General features: G+C 33.1%; 1 protein-coding gene across 2 annotated transcripts in view; it reads right to left on the bottom strand.

Moving 5' to 3' along the window:
- The window catches only part of Mettl2 (methyltransferase-like protein), a 63007-nt gene that overhangs the window by 20203 nt on the left and 21749 nt on the right, over window positions 1–21055 (bottom strand). For both annotated transcript variants that reach the window (XM_085824944.1, XM_085824943.1), the window contains exons 2-5: window positions 20699–20790; window positions 20105–20343; window positions 11583–11632; window positions 2690–2750 (exon numbers count right to left, since the gene is read on the bottom strand). In XM_085824944.1, the coding sequence (XP_085681070.1) occupies window positions 2690–2750; window positions 11583–11632; window positions 20105–20343; window positions 20699–20790 (442 nt within the window). The remainder of the gene's footprint in view (window positions 1–2689; window positions 2751–11582; window positions 11633–20104; window positions 20344–20698; window positions 20791–21055) is intronic.

A 21055-nucleotide genomic window follows, 5' to 3' on the forward strand; every position in this document is an offset into this window, starting at 1 on the left:
CCTTATGAGACAACTTCTTATAAAAAATTCTTCGGTCCTTATGTTGTTGAAACACATCCATTTGATTGTTACAAAGTATGGAAGATATGCCATGAAGACACCATTATCCTGTCAGCCTCTGCTGATCAGGTGAACTGGTGGTGCACAAAGTTAACATTCTCCACCTGGATATTGATTTTTTTTTTCTTTTCACTTTTCCTGTTTTTTTCCTCTCTTTTCAGATCCACCCCCCAGGCGGGCCATGTGGTCATTCGCTCCTACAACTCATCTGCCTTTCTCTTTCCCACCTGGCAACAACATCAGCAGCTAGATGATTCTGAATGCTGTGTGATGAATTGAGTCCTTCCTTCTGCGTGTGAGAGATGCTGTGACGGCAGTGTGGAGAATGGATCCTGATGTTATTACGTAGTAGTTAGAGACTTTAAACTTTTCCTTTTGATGTGATGAACGCTGTTCTGTTTTATGATGTTTTCATCTAACTTCCTTTCACTCTGTACATACCATAATTATGTTTATTATTTCATTATAATACCTCTAAAATGCCACTGCCTTCTTCAACTTTAATCTTAACCTCATCTCACATTAATTGTGATATGGGTGTATACTAAATAGTTAATTAAAAAAAAAAAAAGAAAAGAAAAGCAATAATTCAAAATATATGCTGGTTTTTCATGGCCTTCATTTTGAAAGGATAATGTCAAGCCCCAATAAGCCAATGCTATCCAGATTTGGCTTAAGAGCCATTCATCTGTGTTTCAGATCATCTATCTACAGTGGCTTTTAAAATTTATAGATTTAACTCCTCTAAATATCACTGAGATACTACAGACCAAAACATTACACTTTGAATCTAGAGCTGACACCCATGGACTAGGAAGTACAAGCTATTTTTTGTGCTACATGAAAATGACCAATTTAATCGGGAGGTGATTATTTTTGCCTTTTATTACACAATTTTTATCAATGAATGCACCTATATTTATAACTCTGAAGTAATGTCATTTAAAGCTAACCTTTATTTAACAGAACAGATTGTGCAGTACAACTTTTATTTAACCCTTCCTTCTCGTTTCTGTCAAAACTACAAAGTGAGGCTTTCTATTCCCTCTATTTCTCATGCCCATGATATTTCTGGGCTGAAATGTTCCAAAGAAATGTCCCAAAAAGATTAAAAACTATCCATTTTTTAACCCTGATTGAATGTTTTTTTTTCTGAAAAATTAAATATGAATACATATATTCTTAATACACTTATTTTTAAACAATTTTCTTGAATAACAAAAATAAGTACTTTCACTGTTTTCTTGAAAATTATGCTATCATCGAGGGGTTAAGAAAACTAATTGTTGAATACTTTTTAGTGCTTATAGTATTAGTCAGAAACAAAAAGAAAAATATGATATTTTTTATAACATAAAAAGTATTATTTAAGCTATTTTTAGACATTTAGAGATAATACGTTTTATAAATAAATAAAAATGAATTGCTATACATATTAAAAATGCGTAATTTCTTATATTTTGCTTAAAAATTTTATTAAGAAGGATAAATTTTTAGAATTGTCAATGAAAACAGTCTTCATTTCTTCAAATAATGAATAACATGGGTTTTTATCAATCAGACTTCAAAACTCATATTGTTCTAAAACACACATACTAAAATCTACAAAATTTGATGCTTAGAAATATTTAATTGGCTACTAAAATTCAATCCAATGTATCAGATACAAAGCAGCATTGCAAGAAAGCAAAAGTTTTTTTTTTTTTTTTTTTTTTTTTTTTTTTAAATAATGCAAGAGTTTTTCTGATAATGATTTTATGATAGTGGATTAACAAAAGACTTACTCTCCATTTTTCCTTTGCTTTTAAAAAATGATCAAAGTGATACAGTACAAAGTCCGTAATCCGAACGTCCATTATCGGAAATGATCTATAATCCGGACCTCAAAGCCACAAACTTACACATGCGCATTTAATGCACGGTCCGCTATGTATGCGCATAAAGCGTTTACCCTCGCGCTTCCGATAATGAAGAAAGTGACAGAGAGGTTATTGAAAACGAAAAAATTTCGATTGACAAGTTAGTCGGTATTCTCGACACAGCAATTACAGGACTTGAACAGTGGAACTTTGTAACTGAAGAAGAAATTATGTCTGTTTATAGAATTAAGGAGGAAGTATTAGCACAAAAAAACGAAACAACTTACATTGAAAGAAATGTTTAATAAAGTAAACAAATAAATATTAAGCTTTTTCTTTTTGTAAATTTTGATACCCTTTAGATCATAATTGTTCTTTATTTCATACATTACGGTTTCATATTTTTAATTGTATAATTTCTGCATGCTATCTTACCAGATTTAAATTGATGATCTATAATCTGGAAAAAACCCCTAATCTGGAATCGCCAAAGTCCCGACGAGTCCGGATTACGGACTTTGTACTGAATAAAAAATGAAGTAGCAATCACATTTATAGTGTGCTCAATGAATAGTACTGAAATACTATATTTATTAACTGAAAAGCAACACCTTAAACAAAATACAAGAAATATCCCACAAGAAAGTGTATAAATAATTCCACGGATCTCTGCTGATTCCATGCCGTTTTTTTAACTCAAAACATTTTTATTTATCAGTCAGAAATGTGATATTAAAACATACATGAAAATGCTTCATATTCAGACATACCTTCACTAAAGAAACAGCAACCTCAGAAAAATCGCAGCAGTAAACAAAAACATCAGTGTCTCTAAAAGAAAAAAATATATATATTTATTACTAAATAAATGGGAAAAAAAATAAAAACTCAGAAATTCTAAAATATTAAAACACAGATAAAAAATCTGAAAGTGTTCAGATATTAACAATCACTGAAAATGGCTGTTTTAAAGTTTAATATGATTTATCAGTAGCGATTATTGACAGAGATGGCCCAGGTGGAATAGTAAAACATTTTAATAGGATATTAGATGAAAATGAATCTAGACGAACATGAGAATATTATATATCTTCTATACGTTTAAAAAGTAAAAAAATATGTAATGTAGTTCAATGATATTATTTAATGTTTTTAATTAGATATAAGGGCGAGTCAAATGAAAGTGAGCCAATCCCTCCTTAGCAAGAATGGTTCGGTCCATCATCTGCGGCGCATGCGCGTAGCACAGAGACAGCCTTCATTTACGAAAGTGGCGCGAAAGTGTGAGGTTAAAGTTCTTTAAGGTGCTCTTACACTGTGTTGAAGATAGTAGCGTGACATAATGGACGCTCCAAAAGAGGAACAGCGTGGTGTGGTCAGGTTTTTGACAGCTGAAGGTGTTTCCCAACATGAAATTAGTCGCCGTATGACTGCTGTGTACGGTGAACATTGCATCGCATTGGCCACTGTGAAGCGTTGGAGCAAACGGTTCAGAGAAGGACGTGAAAGTTGCAAAGACGATCCAAGACCGGGCCAAAGCCACCTTGCAATCACCCCCGACACAATTGCACAGGTTGATGAGCTGATTAGACAAGAAAGGAGGATAAGCATTACTGATTAATTACTGATTGAATTTGCTAAACGTTCAACTATCAATAGTTCGCGATATTGTGCAACGCCGGATCGGCTGCGTGTCGCAATCAAGAACATACGACCTGAAAGATAGACGAATGGTGTGATCTTGCTACACAACAATGCTCGTCCCCACGTCGCTGATGTGGTTAAGACACAACTGGCAAAGTTCAAGTGGGACACGCTGCAACATCCTCCATACAGCCCAGATTAGTCGCCATGCGACTTTCACATTTTCAAGAAACTGAAAAAACATCTCAAGAGTACCAGATTCTTGTCGGACGACGTCGTGAAGGAGTCGGTTACAGACTTTTTGAATCGACAGCCCAAGGAGTTTCATGAGACAGGGATCACGCGGCTCATTTGTCACTGGGATAAATGTCTCAATGTTCATGGAGACTACCTTTAAATAAAGTACTCTGTTTGTCATATATTCGCATTGGCTCACTTTCATTTGACTCGCCCTTGTATATCATGAATTATGCATTTTTTCTTGCTGTTTTGGGTTAACGATTTAAAACATTAGTCAATATCAAGAAACAAGGCTGTAATATTGTAAGTTGAATGTCTACTTTTAAGAATTTTTTCCAAAATAAAGAGTAAGCTTAATTTTTTTTGCATATTTGATACATCTTCCCCTTTTTTTCCCTGAAGATGAATATCAAACTAGAAAAAATTATTCTCTATATAAAAGTCTTCTCTTTATAGTTAATAGCTATTGTGGTGACATCATTCGCTTTCATGAAGCGCCATCTGTGAAACTTCTTGCATGCACTTTTCTTTTCGCCAGAATGGCAACATGAAGCAAAAGAGAAGAAAAAGAACGAGGACTGATTTTTTGTCTGTGTGATTCTATATCTAAAAAATGCAAATAAATATTAATCTTATTGGAGTAAGAGCAATGTTTAACATTTCCTATGTTCAAGACATCCACAGCTATCAAGAGCATTTCTACACTAAACTCCCAGATAAGAATGCCAAAGAAACGTTTAAATACTTGGCACTGTTTTGTTTTCGTCATTATAAGTACCAGAAAATCCAAACCATGCTTTGACCACATTTATAATTATTTATGCAGTGGTTCCAAAATCCACATTACCAGACACAGGGATAATCAAGAAAGCAACCCTTAAAGTTCAAATAAAAGTTTCCAAGTAATTTTCAATGCTGTACAGAAAGGTTTGCAATAAAATTAGCCCATACTGTTGAAATTAAAAAAAGAAAAAAGAAAACCATAATACAAACAAACATAACAGACATAAATATGAATTTTAAAAAATAACAATGATAAATGCAAACAAGTACAACAGCCATAAGTAATCACATACTGTTGAACTTAAGAAAATGACAACCATACATACAAACAAGAGGTTGTCATATTTATTAAATTAATTTCATTATTGCTGTTGTTAATTGTTGGTCAATTAATTATTGCTGTTGAATTTAAAAAAATAACAACCATAAATGCAAACATACATAAGAACTATCTAGAAGATTAATGAATCTTTTATTGTTACACTTTGATTTATGAATAAGTTCTTTTAATACTAAAACAGACGTTTCTATTATGGCATTATATTCATAAAGCTCATATTTCTTCTCAAATTTTTTATTATAAAGGATGCAAATTGAGCTAAAATATTAACACAGTCTTATGTATCAATGATAGAAAGTCTCTTCTATTTCAAAATTTACTAAGCAAGTATCTAAATCACTTTGGAAAATAATACTTATTCAATCATTCTTTTAATGCTAAATTAGTATGTAAGATGCTCCAACTTATTCCCTACTCTCGGCCCTTTAATTCTGCTGCCTTCACTTGTTTTCAGCCCTGTAAAGCAATTTTATCTGTTCCCTCTTTGTTAGTCTTCCAAATTTCCAAGACTAAATTTTGATAATAATGGCTATTTTATAGGAAGGCATAATTGGCATACTGCCTATCCTCTAAAGGGAAAGCCAATGTATATTACCATATTACCAGGCACTAGATAACAAATACCTTTTTTTCTTTCTGCCTCCTTGTATTAACCCCTTAACTGCCACAGAAAACATACAAGATTCACTCCCCAGTGCCACCGTTTTTTACACAGGCGTGCGTAGTTATGCAATGTATTAGGGAGGAAATAAGTGCAAGTTTTGCTGCCTAAAACCTGTTTACTTTAAAAAAATAAAGAGTAAAAGAAAATATAAAAATACAAAATTTAATGTTTAGAGTAAAAGTATAATAAAAAAGATGTAAGTATAATAAAAATGATGTTTGTATAACAAAAAAGATCCCCCAAAATGGAATTCTGATCAATTTATTTTTAAACCAGTAAAGTGTAATATCAGGTTTCAGTGTTTACATTGTAAAATCAGTATACCTAAATAGAAAGTGTGACGGCAGCACAGGCAAGTATTGTTATATAAAGTCGTACCCAACGTCGACCATCTTTCGGAGAATAGTCGTAATCCTCTTCATCTGATGTAATATCACATTCTGCGGTGTCCAATCCTGAAGATGACAGAAAGTAATTGTCTATTTCACTGTCATACATATTCGTACCTACTACAAACTGTAAACAATAATGGAAGACACACAATAAAAATAATACGTTTTACTCAATCAGAAACACAATGAATAACTGGGCAGTCATTATTTTCACCATTTCAGAAACATCCCACTCTCTAGGTCTTCCTCTTTTCTTTGAAATAGTGCCCTTCTTTGCATACTGTGTTAAGGTCATTGTGGTGCTGCATTTCAAAGCTTTGTGAATAATTTTACTGGTAGCAGCGCAAAGCAATGATAGCATTTTGGAAAGGCATATATATACGCCCATGGCAGGTGAGGGGTTAACATGTTAAATGATTCACATTTTATGATATATAGGAGGATAATAAAGATGCTCCACAGACATGTAGAATATTATATGTCATGCAGTGAAATTTAATGTACTGTAATTATATATAATGTAGTGAAATGTAAAATAATGCATTACACTACCTAATCCACATTACAAAATATGGTACTTACAAATCAATGCAACCACCTTAGCAAAACATGGCAGTCAACAGATGAAAACGTAAAAATTACTAATTGAGCGATTTTCATGATTTGGTGATTTTTCTGACTTATAAAAAAAATTCTGAAACTCTTGATATTTAACATAAGTACGTAAACACTATTAATACATAAAAGGAAAAAAAAGTTAAAACACAAATTTTAATTATTAAATATGAATTATAAGATGCATTAAAAAATAACATCCTAAGATTTTTCATGAAACCTTTCTCTAATTTTTTAGTGTTGTTCTTCTCCACATATACACATAGATCTGTTAAAAAAATCAGAAAAATGCACAAACTCGGCATTGTGCACCAGCTATCTATTAAACTCCTCTCAATTCATCTTGTTATCTTCAGTGATTTCATTTTGCTGCAGTTTCTTCCACTGCTGGCCAATTTCACAAGAGCATATTTTAAAATTGAGTTGAAGGCAAAAAATATCAAGATTTGTCAACAAAAACTGTTGTACAACAAAGAGATTGCAAATGAAAAGAAGGGTATTGCTTGACTGAAAGACTTATGAACATGGTTGCCAGTTGGTGTTGGTGTATTTAATTATGGCAAAGCACACTAGGGCTATCTGCCTAAGGGGAGGGATGCCTTTCGTGGAGGACTTTCTAAGGGAAACTGGTTCGTATACACGTTACACACGGGGAAAACCACGAAAACGCCCATGCAGCCAGCCCGTTCGCGGGATTCGAACCTCGGACCGAACTACCAGTGTTCAGCGTCTTCACTGCTCGCCCGCTGGTGGGCCCAACATGGTTGCCAGAGTTTGGGATATTCTGAAAATCTGGCAACTTTTAGTGTTCGCAATAATATGCAAGTATCCCAAATTACACACACACACATATATACTATATACACATATATATATTTTATGTGTGTATGAAATATATATGAAAGATATAAAATGAAAAAAAATCACTAAGCTTAATTCAGCAATAATCCTTCTAATTTGGCTATATCCTCTTCCTGCTTTAAAAGTACAAATGTATGAATCTAAAATGCATCATCTGAAAATGAATCTGCATTATGCTTATTGTACGAGAAGCATAGTGGATATTTCTTACCCAATTGCAGTGTTAAAAATTTAAAAAAAGGAACCAGCTCTATAAATACCACTTTGACGAAATGCTTACTAACTTCCCTGCCTTCCTGTCTTATATGTGTCATTTTGCTGTCTATGTTGTCCATTGTCCCAATTATGATCAGTTATATAAAAGAAACTACTCTCATATACGCCCTCGGTTGGCGACAAATTTCTTGCCAAACATTTTTGGCAAGAAACTCCACGCCGCCATATTACTATCTAAATTTTTTGTCTACATTTTGAACTTTAAGCTTTGTATTGTGAACAAACAATTTACGCTAAAAACACAAAACAAAAAATTTAGATAGCAAAAACGTAAAGTTTATAAGCAAAAATATTTCAGAAATATTCCATGTCACAGATTTTTAACTTACAAGCAATGAACTATGTTAGGATAACACTTGCCAAGTTTTTCTTTTTTCCTTCACTTTCATAAAATGCAATAATATTGCAAGAAAAGAAAAGAAAAAGATGTTCAGAATCAATATGGCTTGAGAAATAGCTTATTATATTTCTCTTTTGGGAAATTCATATGCTGTAAATCATCATACAATTTAGACATTTGAATTTTTTATTGTGAAATGAAAAGTTAGTATAGCCTTGAATATTTCAAGCATTTAATATTAATCATGTCTGCTATATGAATCAGTAAATATTATTACGTTCATATTGAATAGATTTTCTGCCATGTTTGGATAAGGTAGCCTTTAAGGCCCTTCTACACGTAGCGATTTTCTCGGCCGACAATATCTAAGATAGCTCGCCTGTCCACACGGAATGATTTTCTCATTAGTACAGAAATTCACTCAGCCAATCACTATGAAAGGAAATGTTCCCACCCTCTACAGCGTCACACTGTCTACGATTTGTAAGCAAAGCTTACGGTGTTTGTCAAATAGTCAAAATAATGGATGACTATTTTAAATTGCTACTACAGATACAGCTACAATTTTGAACTTAACTGTTACAGAAGGGGCAAAAAATGCGTTTGGACCAGAAAAAAATGCTTTTCTTTTGTGTACTGAGTACACAAATTACTCCTTTTTTAGTTTATTTACTTATTTTTAAATTTCACTTTCTGGTACTCCTATTTGTGCATTTAAATCTTGAAATAATAAAATAACCATGTTTCAGAAAAAATAATTAACTATTGTGCTTTAAATCAAAACCTTTATTAATGAATAAATAGACAATAATATCATGAATATCAAACCAATATGAGTAAAAAGTATTGATAAAGAATAAAGATTACTACATTACAAAGCAACAGTGTAATTTCAGTGCAAAAATTTTAAATAAGAAATATTATAAAGGCGCAAAGTCTTAAGCAGCATATTTATTGAACATTAAAAAACTAATATCAGCATAATTAAATAACTAATACAATCTGAAAACTATGATTATATGACTCTATCAGTTAATCAGCAAATAAAATTTAGCAATATTGAATTAAATTGGGCTGTAATTTGCTTTCGTAAAATTCAATTAACACAAAACTGAGTTTGTGACTTTTGACTTTCTTTTGACCAATAGATCTAAAAACGTGCCAATGGCCATTCGAAAAATAAAAAGAAAGACGTTAAAATTCAATAAACACCCCACCCGTAGGCGAAAAAATAAAACGTGACTTTTAAGTCATGCAGTTCAAATTTAGTGATGGAGAAACTAAATTAAAAAGTTCTTCCAGGCGTAGAAAGTCCAAAATTAGGGTAGGGGATCGAACTCAAGATCTCGACGTACGGAGAAAACCTAGTCTACTCTTTACCACTAAGCTATGATTGCACATGCAGAAACTGTCAGAAAAGTTTAAGTGCGACCACAGATTCAAGTAGTTTCTGAATATTTTCATCTAGTATCCATTACATGACATCATTAATAGTTTTTGGAACTTTTCTTGAGAGAGTTAAAATCATTTTCACCCAGAATTAGAAAATATTTGAATATATAAAGTAATGGGAAAAACAAATCTTATCAAAATAAGAGAATCCCTTAATTTTTTATTTTTAAAATTTACATTACTCGTGTCCCACAACACAACATTTTCTCTATAGAAATCTAGTAGTTGAGTTTCGCTCCAACGAAATGCAGCCATGTTTATTATTCCAAATGAGGAGAAAAGCACGTGATCACTCAAAGCAATCTTATTGGATAGAGACTCCGATTTTATCATACACTAGTGAGCAGTGAACACCAGTTCTGAAATCGCGGCAGAGAACCTGACCAATTTTTGGCGCATGCGCAGATCCTTAAAATTGTTGCTCTACAAAAAAGTCAGCCAAGAAAATCGCTTCGTGTAGACGGGCCTGTAGAGTTTCTAATGTATTAAACTTTTTATGACATATACATAACATTTTCTTCAATTGATTCAATGAATCTTTCATTTATATTACAACATGAGGTAGAAACGATCAGTGGTTCAACATTAAGCTAGCAATAGCTTTACAGCATAATCACTTCATGGTTAATTGTTTTTTACACAAATCAAAACTTTTCAATTTTTAGTAATTACAATTTTAATTGATATGGCTATATTTATTAATTTAGAAATCAAACAACAAAAATTAGTGTTATATTTTCAAATTTTCACAGCACTAGTTTCGATGGTTTTACTGAACCATCATCCTCAGCTGCCAAAGTGCTATTTGTGCTTTGGCAGCTGTACTATCGCATTATTTGCCTTATGTGTAAATTTGGTAATATCACATTATTTGTCCAACCTTGACAAGAATCACCAACAAAGCACTATGTCACCAAATAGACAACCCATAATTTTACAAAAATGTATTTACCTGGCAATGGTACTATTTATGGTTGTATGTACATAATGGCAGCGTGTAATGCAGCCTGTCTCAGTAGCAATTCATGCAGTTTTAAAATTCAAGGGTCATGTTCAGGGTTTCTGTTTGTTGTAATCAGTGTGCAGAGTTCCCCCCTTTTCTTTCTTCTTGTAATAAATGGTAATGTCACTGTGAACCTGCTAATGAGAAAGAAAGCATTGCATTTTTTTCAGAAATATAGCATTTCGCTTAGTAGAAGAGAATGTAGAAAAGTGTATTCCATGAAATTAATTTGTCCAATTTTCTAACTTTTTATTTTAAATTAAAACAGGTTGTTATGTAGATGGAGAGCAATATTAGTTTGCTCTGCAATTTTCTGATGTTTCTGAAGTTAAAAAGATCACTGTGCACTCAGTTACAACACCAAGAAAACAGAAACTTAAGTGTTTTATTCTGGATGTGTGTTGCGGTACTAATTAATTAATTACTGTTTTATGAAATTCTGAATTTTGCATTATAAATGTTTAGTTTAAGCAATTTTTACTGTTTCATTACCAATGTTTCTTGTGTTTTTAATTTCATTACAACATTATCGTTTTATGCAATTTTCAGCACACCACCATTTTTAAAAATGGCTGCTGTTTTTTATGTGTTAATTTGGCAACTGTGTGGGAAGGTTGGAAAATAATGTGAGAGCACCCAAATTTCTTATAAAAATATGCTTAAATAAATAAAAGTAGAAAAAGTAAGATTAAGTATTGATAAAAAATTATAAATGATAATTTATTTACTAGTTTATCAGTATTACCTACTTATATTTAATAATCAACTGTAACTGTATTACTCGTTTGTCAGTATTACCTACTTACATTTATTAAATAAGTGTAACATGATTTTTTTAATCACTTTTGTTAAAAATATATTATATAAAACAGTTAAATACACTAATTATGTGTAGAACTTTCATAAAATTAAAAACATATTTAAAAGAAACATATACTAAGTACTGAAGAGACTTGAACAAATAAAACAAATTATATAAACAAGAAGTAAATCAAAATAAGTTTAATGCAGAAAACTGAAAGATCAATGAATGATGAAAGAATGCTGACTTACATATTAGTCTCCAAAATGGGAAAAACAGTGTTTCCAACCCCACATCCAACCTGCAATACAATAACTCATTGTTTAAAAGAAGTCTGTTAAAATGTAGTAAAAATACAGTTATTAAATTTTTTCATGAGTAAAAAAGTATATTTTTCAACACAGATATACAGTATTTTATAGCAATTTCATTATTTATCAATCACATGATTTATTACAGTGAACTAGAAATTTTAAAACACTTGCCTTAACAATATACAGCCATGTATCAGCAGCAAAACATAATGTGTAACACATTAATGAGATGATTCGTGAAAAGAGATGAATCACAGAAGAGGATATCACTAAGAAACTGAATATTTTGCATCGAAATGTGCATTACACCATTGCAGAGTATCTGACGTTTTTAAAAATATGTATTCAATGAAACCTATGCTTTCTGTACAACAAACAATGCTTCCAGTTTTTGTATTTTTGGATTATTATCTGATAGAAGTCAATTACTTTGGAGAAAAAGTCAGAACTGTACTTGGTCTGTTACTTCTCACAGTAAAAGGAAATAGAATTCTCATGAATGGAAACATTCTAAATTTGCTCGGCTGAACAAAATCAAATGATCCTCCTGCAGCAGAAAGTTAATACTGACTCAATAAAGAAGATATTAATCGTAAAGAATTCAGATCCCCAAAATATATGGTTTTAACAGCATTTTAGTGTTAATCTCTGAAAAGCTTCAGAAAGACAATTAAAGATTAGCAGCTAGAGAACTAAGAAGATACTATGTTTCTTCATGACATTGCAAAACTGCATGCCCTAAAAGACATGCAAAAAATTCTACTGAAGAAGTAGAAGTATTCTAATTATACTCTATACCTTGTACCTTGTGATTTCTATTTGTCTAAACTTATACATACAAGAAAAACTTGTGAAGAGACACTGTCTTTTTAATGAGGAAATAAAAATTGTGATGCAACAATAGTTATAAAAATTATATGGGTATTCTCTAAATAAGATTTAAAAAAAAAAGCCCTGCAACAATAAATGTTTGAACAAATTTGATGATTTATGCAAAGAAGTGATTTTAGTAGTACACTTTTACGTTAATAAAGGAACAGTCATACATGTATAAAATGCTATTTCTTTCTTGCAAATGCAACCTTTAACTAACTTTTTTACAAAACATCACACCTCCAAACACATTGAAAATGTAAGTAAGATATATTTCCTGAATTAGTTGGATTTGTTTTTTCACAGGATGAGCAACAGACAAGCTTTATTATCAGTATTCAATCCAATTTGATTAATCTGTTTCTGAAATGCAAATACAGGCATAAAATCACCAAAGTATGGCAAGCACCAGCATAGACTATATTTCCCAAGAACTTTTGCAATTCAAGATTTGTTGAAGTTTTAGTGATTATTGAATCCAAGTAATTCTTTATGCAGCTAAAAAAAAATCATTTTAGAGAATCTTTAGATGGAGAACTGTCAGTATGATGGTGTGAAAGCACAGCCTCATATTTTCACCCCAAATTCTTATTCTACTGAGTGGTAACAAAATGCCTGCTCAAAATAACTTGTTTGGCAGATTTTTAAGTTTTTTCCTGAATGAAGGCGAGCAAGAAAAGAGTATCATTTTTGGGGTTTCTTCCTTGCTAGTCCTGTATAGCATTTTCAAAAGCAAGCTTCTTTGTACCTTTTCATGAAAGTATTCTTTGTGCATTTACAAGTTAACATCACTAATGAATTCCTCCATAATGACGATTTATCATAATTCATCATCTAAGTACCTTGCCAGAATTAATAGACGTTTGTGTGAGTCCAGGAGGCTGTTAGAAGCAGATTCTTATGTGCCATTTGTTCATTTTCATGTAGAGACATGAGGCAGGTGAATAAAATGTATTTGATTTCATACCATACATATTTTTATAGTGATACATTCAGATACACATTTCTTTCCTGTACAATTTTTCTGAAGCTAAAAACTCACAAAGATCTTCCATGTAATTTGTGATTGTCAAGGCAAAATTTGTGTTTGTAGACTACAAATTTGTGTTTCAGTGAATTTTGCAACAAAAAAGGATCCACTAGAAAAGGTACACATGTGGAACTAGTTTTCTTTATAAGGATGATAATAAGCATCTACATTAAGCAGTGCAGGCTGATGAATTTCTTGGACTCCCAAGATACTGAGCAAATAAACCAGTCAGGCAAATCTCCAGATATAGATCTTGCAGGGAACTTATGGCACACACTCAGAGTAACAGTAGCACAGCAAAATTTTCTTCACAGATACCTCAATGCCTTGAAGACCATACTGGCAAAAGAATTTAATGTTTTTTCCCAAATTATAATTAAAAATCTGAATAACTACATGAAATACCATTATGATATATGTATAAGCGTTAAGATAAACTGCATTTCCTATTAACATAAACAGTTTTCTCAATTTTATTTGTTTCATGAAACAGTTGTGTGCTGTATGCATCCATATGTTATGTTTCTGGATTTGTTCATGTTATAATGCTGTGTACAATCCAAATAAATTTATTCAACATTATTCATTGTTTTTGAGAAATGAATATTTTTGTATATGTAAATGCAATTTTTGACATCAGTGAAGTACAGATACATGTAATGTTATAGGCTTTGCTAGCAATGTTCTATGTACTCATTACTTCCATTTTCTGCTGAAAATCATTACCATGAATGATCTAAAAATGGCTCTGCAACATTAATGCACATTAACAGAAAAACTATGGAAGCTTATCTTAAATTTTTGCATTGGATAATATGTTTCCTGACCCTTAAACAGTTTTACAAACACTGTTAAGCAAATAATACTTCTTTCAATTGCTAAGTCATCATAAACTTTCATCACGAAATTTACAACACAAAATTTAAGAGTATGCAATTCTAATTTCAAATACATATGCAAAAAATACTGTACAGATTTCATCCATGAAAACATTGCTTACAATAATATAATAGCTATGCAATGACATACAAATAAAATAGAAAAGGGTATAGGAACACAAGAATTTGCAATTATACAGTCAAAAGTCGTTAATTCGGAAACCCATAATCCGGACCTCACAGCTAAAAACTTTCTGCGCATGCGCCGCGTTGACACATGCGCATAGGCGTTTACGCATGCGTGTAATACCTTTTACGACTGCGCATATGCGTGTGCGCAAGCGCAGAATACGTTTTCGCGTGCGCGTTTTATGTATAACGGACGGTATAAGCTAAAATAATCTATTTCAGTTAATGTTGATGATTGCGTTGTTCTTTAATTTTCAAATTGGATCCGGCTTATTATTTTTTGCAAACTGTAAGAGCAATACTATAAAAGTAAACTTGAACTTTTGATTATGTCAACTAGAATTTCCGATTCTGGAGCTCCCAAAGGATCGTACAAAACGAAAGTATGTTTCGATGTCCATCAAACAAAAAGTGGAATTGCTGCAAAAAATGGATAAAGACATGAAGAATATGACAGAGAGGTTAGTGAAAACAAAAAAATTTAGATTGACAAGTTAGTCGGTATTTTCGGCACAGCAATTAACGGGACTTGAATAGCGGAACTATGTAACTGAACAAGAAATTATGTCTGTTTATAGAATTAAAGAGCAATTATTATCACATAAAACAAAGCAACTTAAACAACTTACATTAAAAGAAATGTTTAATAATTTGACAACAGTCTCGCATGTTGGAGATAAAAAATGCTTTGTTTCGAAAAGTGTTTCTATTGCTTGCTTTCAAATCGTAGAGTTTGTTAACCAAAAATTTGTAAGTTTTACAAAATCCTAACTAATATTATAAATGTGAATGCGAGTTTGTTTGTGTGTTGCTCTTTCACGCCTTAACTAATGATCATGAAATTGTCAAGAAATATTTTTGATATATTGGGAAAGGCTATAGGCTATAAAATGTTTGCATAGTTTAAGCCACACACCTAAGCACGCAGACAAACTTTTACATTGTTTAACTTATCATTATGAAACTGTCAACATTTAATGTTTATACAATGACAATCATTTTAAGCTACAAAACACGAGAAGTGTACCACGCACTTATGACCGTAACTCAAATTTAACATATTGTTGCGTTTTTTTTTTATTCTTCCTTCTGACACCAGTTGTTACGTTATTTTCTTTTCCTTCACGTTCGTACGGGGTTCGTAGATTTGGAATGAACAACGACGGCACTTGATAAAGTATCAAAAACACACTTTATTAGCCAGTATTGTCAGGACAGCTCCAAAACACGTTTTACAGTCGTCGATGAACTACTATAAACACGCTGACACGATCAGCAACACAACCTTCAGGTTATCAGGCTATCATGGTGGAGACAGCTTCCTGCAAAGCACCCGACTCTGCTTTCTGGAGTACAGCTCCCGACTCTGCTTGGTCGTTCTCGGAACTTCACATACTCTCGAGACTCTCTACGCTACAACTCGCGATGCACTCGATGACACACGAGCACAGCTCTCGACTCTTCGGTTCAGTCGTTCCAGGAACTCAACACACTCTCTCTAGCTGCACTAACTGCGATATACTACGAGACTCTTGTGGTGCACTCGCTATCTGGCTGTCAAATCGATCCACTCCGCAGGGACTGACTCGCTAGACGAGACACACACATTTGATGAGAGACGCACACTGACTGCGGACCAGCAGGGTTTATATAGCTTTCGGCTTATGTTCGAGAAAAATCTGGGCTAAACCGGTAAAAATTCGTTCCAGAAGGTTCTCCAACCGTCTATGGTATATCACCAATTTTGTCGCCAAATGGACGATTTCTCACCAAATGGGGCAACCCTGCCTTCCCTTGCCATTTTATGGCAAGCCTAAAACTGCTTTGCAGGGAAGCCATCTTACCGCGCCTGTACATCTCATAACACTGCCCCCTCCCAAGGACTGCACATCCCAGGCAGTACAACTCTTGGTCAGAAGGCGAATTCGATGCACACAAAACATAATAAAACAAACAAATAACATAACTAGAGAAACAAATATTTACACTATGTACAAGTTATACACATAAATTAAACACACAACAATTTTAAAGTTTACAAATTAAAGTTCATAATGAAATTCAGTCTCAGTCTTTACATTAATTTATACCCGGGTCAAATACTTTTCCACTGTAACTTTCAGACACATTTCTGTTTTGCATATCACACTCTGAAGATGCAGACCTTTTAAACTTTTCATCCACTGGAAGATCTAAAACAGTTCGTTCACCACTCTGTAATTCATTCGCAGCAGGTGTACAGTTCACCTCGATATTTTTAGTAGAGGGTGCATGCTTATTTATCTCTATTTCCTGAAAGCCAGTACCAATGTTTGCACCAGGGTCATGAATAGAATCCGATCCTTTACAAGCAGAAGTATCCAGGTTTAGAAACAATTCAAAATCTGCCCTATGAGACGCACACATAGTTTGGAAAGTGGGTGAATTTTCTTTCAATACTGGAGCGCACTGCTTAAGCTGCACATTAACTTCTGTCATCTCTGCATCACATGCACTTTCAGATGGTTTGAGACTTGCTGAGTGTGTTTTCATAATTTATTTCTTCCCACTCTGCTTTCTTATCTTCCAGTCCGGCTTTCAACTCTTTCAGTCCGGCATTGATCTCAGCTGTCATCTCTTTATATCCAGCTTTTATCTCTTTATATCCAACTTTTATCTCATCATATAAGGCTTTTATTTCAGCACATCCAGCTTTTATCTTAGCTTTCATCTCTTCCTGTCCGGCTTTCAACTCGGCTAACAGGTCCATCAAAGTCTTCATTTCTTCTGCCATGGCTTTCCTCTGCAGGCGGGCCACTGGCATTCACTCGCAAATCCCACTTCTGACACAAGTTGTTGCATTTTTTTTAATTCTTCCTTCTGACACCCATTGTTACGTTATTTTCTTTTCCTTCACGTTCGTACGGGGTTCGTAGATTTTGGAGTGAATAACGATAACACTTGATGAAGTATCGAAACACACTTTATTAGCCAGTATTGCAGGACAGCTATAAAACACGTTTTACAGTCGTCGACGAACTACTATAAACACGCTGACACGATCAGCAACACAGCCTTCAGGTTATCAGGGTGGAGACAGCTTCCTGCAAAGCACCCAACTCTGCTTGGTTGTTCTCGGAACTTCACTTACTCTCGAGACTCTCCACGCTACAACTCGCGATGCACTTGATGACACATGAGCACAGTTCTCAACTCTTTGGTTCAGTCGTTCCCAGAACTCAACACGCTCTCTCGACGATGCACTAACCATGATATACTACGAGACTCTTGCAGTGCACTCGACTACCCACTCAGCACTCGCTGCCCGGCTGTCAACTCGATCCACTACGCAGGGACTGACTCGCTAGACGAGACACACACATTCGATAAGAGACGCACACTGACTGCGGACCAACAGGGTTTATATAGCTTTTGGCTTATGTTCGAGAATATTCTGGGCTAAACCGGTAAGAATTCGTTCCAGAAGGTTCTCCAACCGTCCATGGTATATCAGCAATTTTGTCGCCAAATGGGCGATTTCTCACCAAATGGGGTAACGCTGCCTTCCTTTTCTATTTTATGGCAACTCTAAAACTGCTTTGCGGGGAAGCCATCTTACCACGCCTGTACATTTTTTAACAATATTACTTATATTTTAATTTTGCTATTCTTTTTATATTGTTTAACACAAAATACTACAAATTTTACAGAATATTTTTGAGAAGTGTTTCTGCATAAATAACATATTAAAAGATCCATACAAAAATCCCTGAAATACATAAATTTAATGTTACAATTGAAGAAAGAACGGTTATGATTATTTGAAATCATATTTTTTATGTGAAATACTTCATCGTTTTTATTTTTCGAATTATTATTATTATTATTATTATTATTATTATTTTTGGTAAGAGAATTTTTTGTATATTTTTAAGTATTTTTTTTAACTTCGTTCCTAACCAACAGTTGTTTTAATTTTAGAGGTAAGATATCTCTTTTTGTTTATTTCTTTATTTCCTTTCTTACAGTTAATTTTTGACAGGTCCCCCCCCCCAGTTTTTGGAATGTCTCACAAACATAAATCTGACATGTCTAGGAATTTATCTGGGGCCCAGGCAGTTAATTTGCTCGATCTCAAGAAACTTCTGTACACGATGCAAAAAGACAAGAACAAGCAAGGTGACAATCTGTTTTGAGAACTGATGAAACAACTTCTCAAAGACAAGTCAGATTAGAGGCCCAAACTTCCTGTCACGCTTCTATGAGAGCAACCGAGATGTTTCTCCAAACACAACTTCACTTAACAGAACAACGTAAACACCAAGCTACTTTGAGAGCCACTGAAATGTTCCTTCAAACGGAGATGTGCTTGGAAGAATAAGCTGAACGACAAACTGCTTTGAGAGCTGCTGAAACGCCTCTTTAAACACAAATTTGTTTAGAAGAAAAAACTGAATGCCAAGCTGCTTTCAGAGCTGCTGAAACACCCCTTCAAATGCAAATACGCTGAAAGAACAAGATGAACGTCAAACTTCTTTGAGAGCTGTTGACACACAGATTGGCTTGGAAGAACAAGCTCAACAACAGGGAGTTATTAGAGTGAGAAATACTCTAAAACAATTGCAGGTGAGAAGAATTGTTCATGCAAAAATGCAAATCGAACATCAGCAGAATTTCATGCATAACAATTGGTCTGTATTTTATGATTCTGGACTGCAATATAATCCTTCAATTGATTACCATAATCATCCATTAATTGTTCCCGATTCGATAAGTAAAAAATGCCAGTTTTGAGATGCTTTTAAATGGAAAGACGAAACTGCGGGAATGTGCTGTTCCAATGATAAAGTTTCGCTTTCTTTACTTGGTGAACCAGAAAAGCTGCTGAAAACTATATTTATACGATGCAGATGAATCAAAAAGCATTTTTCTAAGTAAAATCAGAAAGTACAACTCTTGCTTCCAAATGACATCTTTTGGAGTAGACAAAGAGACAAGAATGCCCAGGTTTTCACCAAATTTTACTGTACGAAGCCAGATATATCATAAAATTGGTTCTTTTTTTCCAACAGATAATGACCCGCATAAATTGTTGCAAGTTTTTTTTATGGGTCAAGAAGAAAATGAAGTAAGCCGTTGTTGTCAGTATACTGATGGAGTCGAGAGAGATATAGTAATTTTAACTTAAAAAATAAGTAATAGTAACTAAACTTTTATCCTGATTATCCTAGTCAGGCAATAAGGGAAAACAATCAAATTATTTTATTTTATTTTCAATAGCCTTTGAAACTTATTTAAGGACATCAATGCAAGCGAAGCTGCGGGTAAAAGCTAGTAGTCAATGAATGCAATTTAATGAACTTCTAAAATTTACAGTTCCAGTAAGTGTATAAATAAATTAAAAAACTTAAAAGAAAACTTAACTGTTTCACAAAATTCTTGAATAAAATGTAAACTCGATGAAAATTAAGTTTCTGTGTGTTATAAGAGGAATAGTAAAACATACTTACTTCCCATATGGTAGTCCTTTGTTGCAATTGTAGATTAGCTTGAAATCCTGGATTTGATTCCTTTGAAACAGTATTTTCTCCACATACATTTTGAGATTCAGTTTTTAATTCATGATTGTTTGGTTTTATACACAGTTCAGGAAACTCAGTAAATAACCAATGCCTATCTTTGAAAAAGCGATTCTGGTGAATACCATAGAATTTGTCCCAAAATAAACCTGCTTCAGTTTCATACTTTTCTGGAACACAGATGCATGTATGTACTGAATTACAACTTATTTTTTATTATAATAAATATATTCACACTTAATTTGCACAAAAAAATTACAGTTTAGGTAATATGCATAATAAAATCCCAGTAAATTAAACGAACATTTACATTGATAAAGCTTAACATTTGGTAGTTCATTTATTAAATTTTCAGAAATTTAGAGTGATGGATACAAATTTAACAGCTGACTGTATTTCCTTATATGTATAACATTACACTAAAATTACTAAAGCAAAAATATATTACACTGAGATCAGAGTTTATCCAAGTCCTTTGATATATTTAAATAATGATAACTTAAGCAAGATTCTTTATATATGTACCTTGTTCTTCAGGAGAAACAATAAGACTAGAATTCAGCTTAATTTTCTCTTCAGCAATTTTTGTCAGTTCTTCATCCCATTCAACATCATCCCTAAAATATAAATACATTTTACAATATCATTCAAAGCTTATATTGACAAAATCTATCATGAATATTCATAATTATACTTTATTTAAAAAATTGACCTTTTCCAAGCTTGGAGGGGGGAATATATGAAGCAGTTCACTTTAACACTAATATCCAAATCTGAATTTTGGTAAATGAATTAGCTGTATAGGTTTCATGAATTTTTGCATGTGTAACATGAATTCATGCCAGTTCCCTTTAGAAAGTCTGGTACTTATGCATTATCCTG

This window comes from Stegodyphus dumicola, chromosome 10, assembly GCF_044657685.1.
Source record: "Stegodyphus dumicola isolate Sdum_Otavi_A_Nest chromosome 10, ASM4465768v1".
Classification (NCBI taxonomy): Eukaryota; Metazoa; Arthropoda; class Arachnida; order Araneae; family Eresidae; genus Stegodyphus; species Stegodyphus dumicola.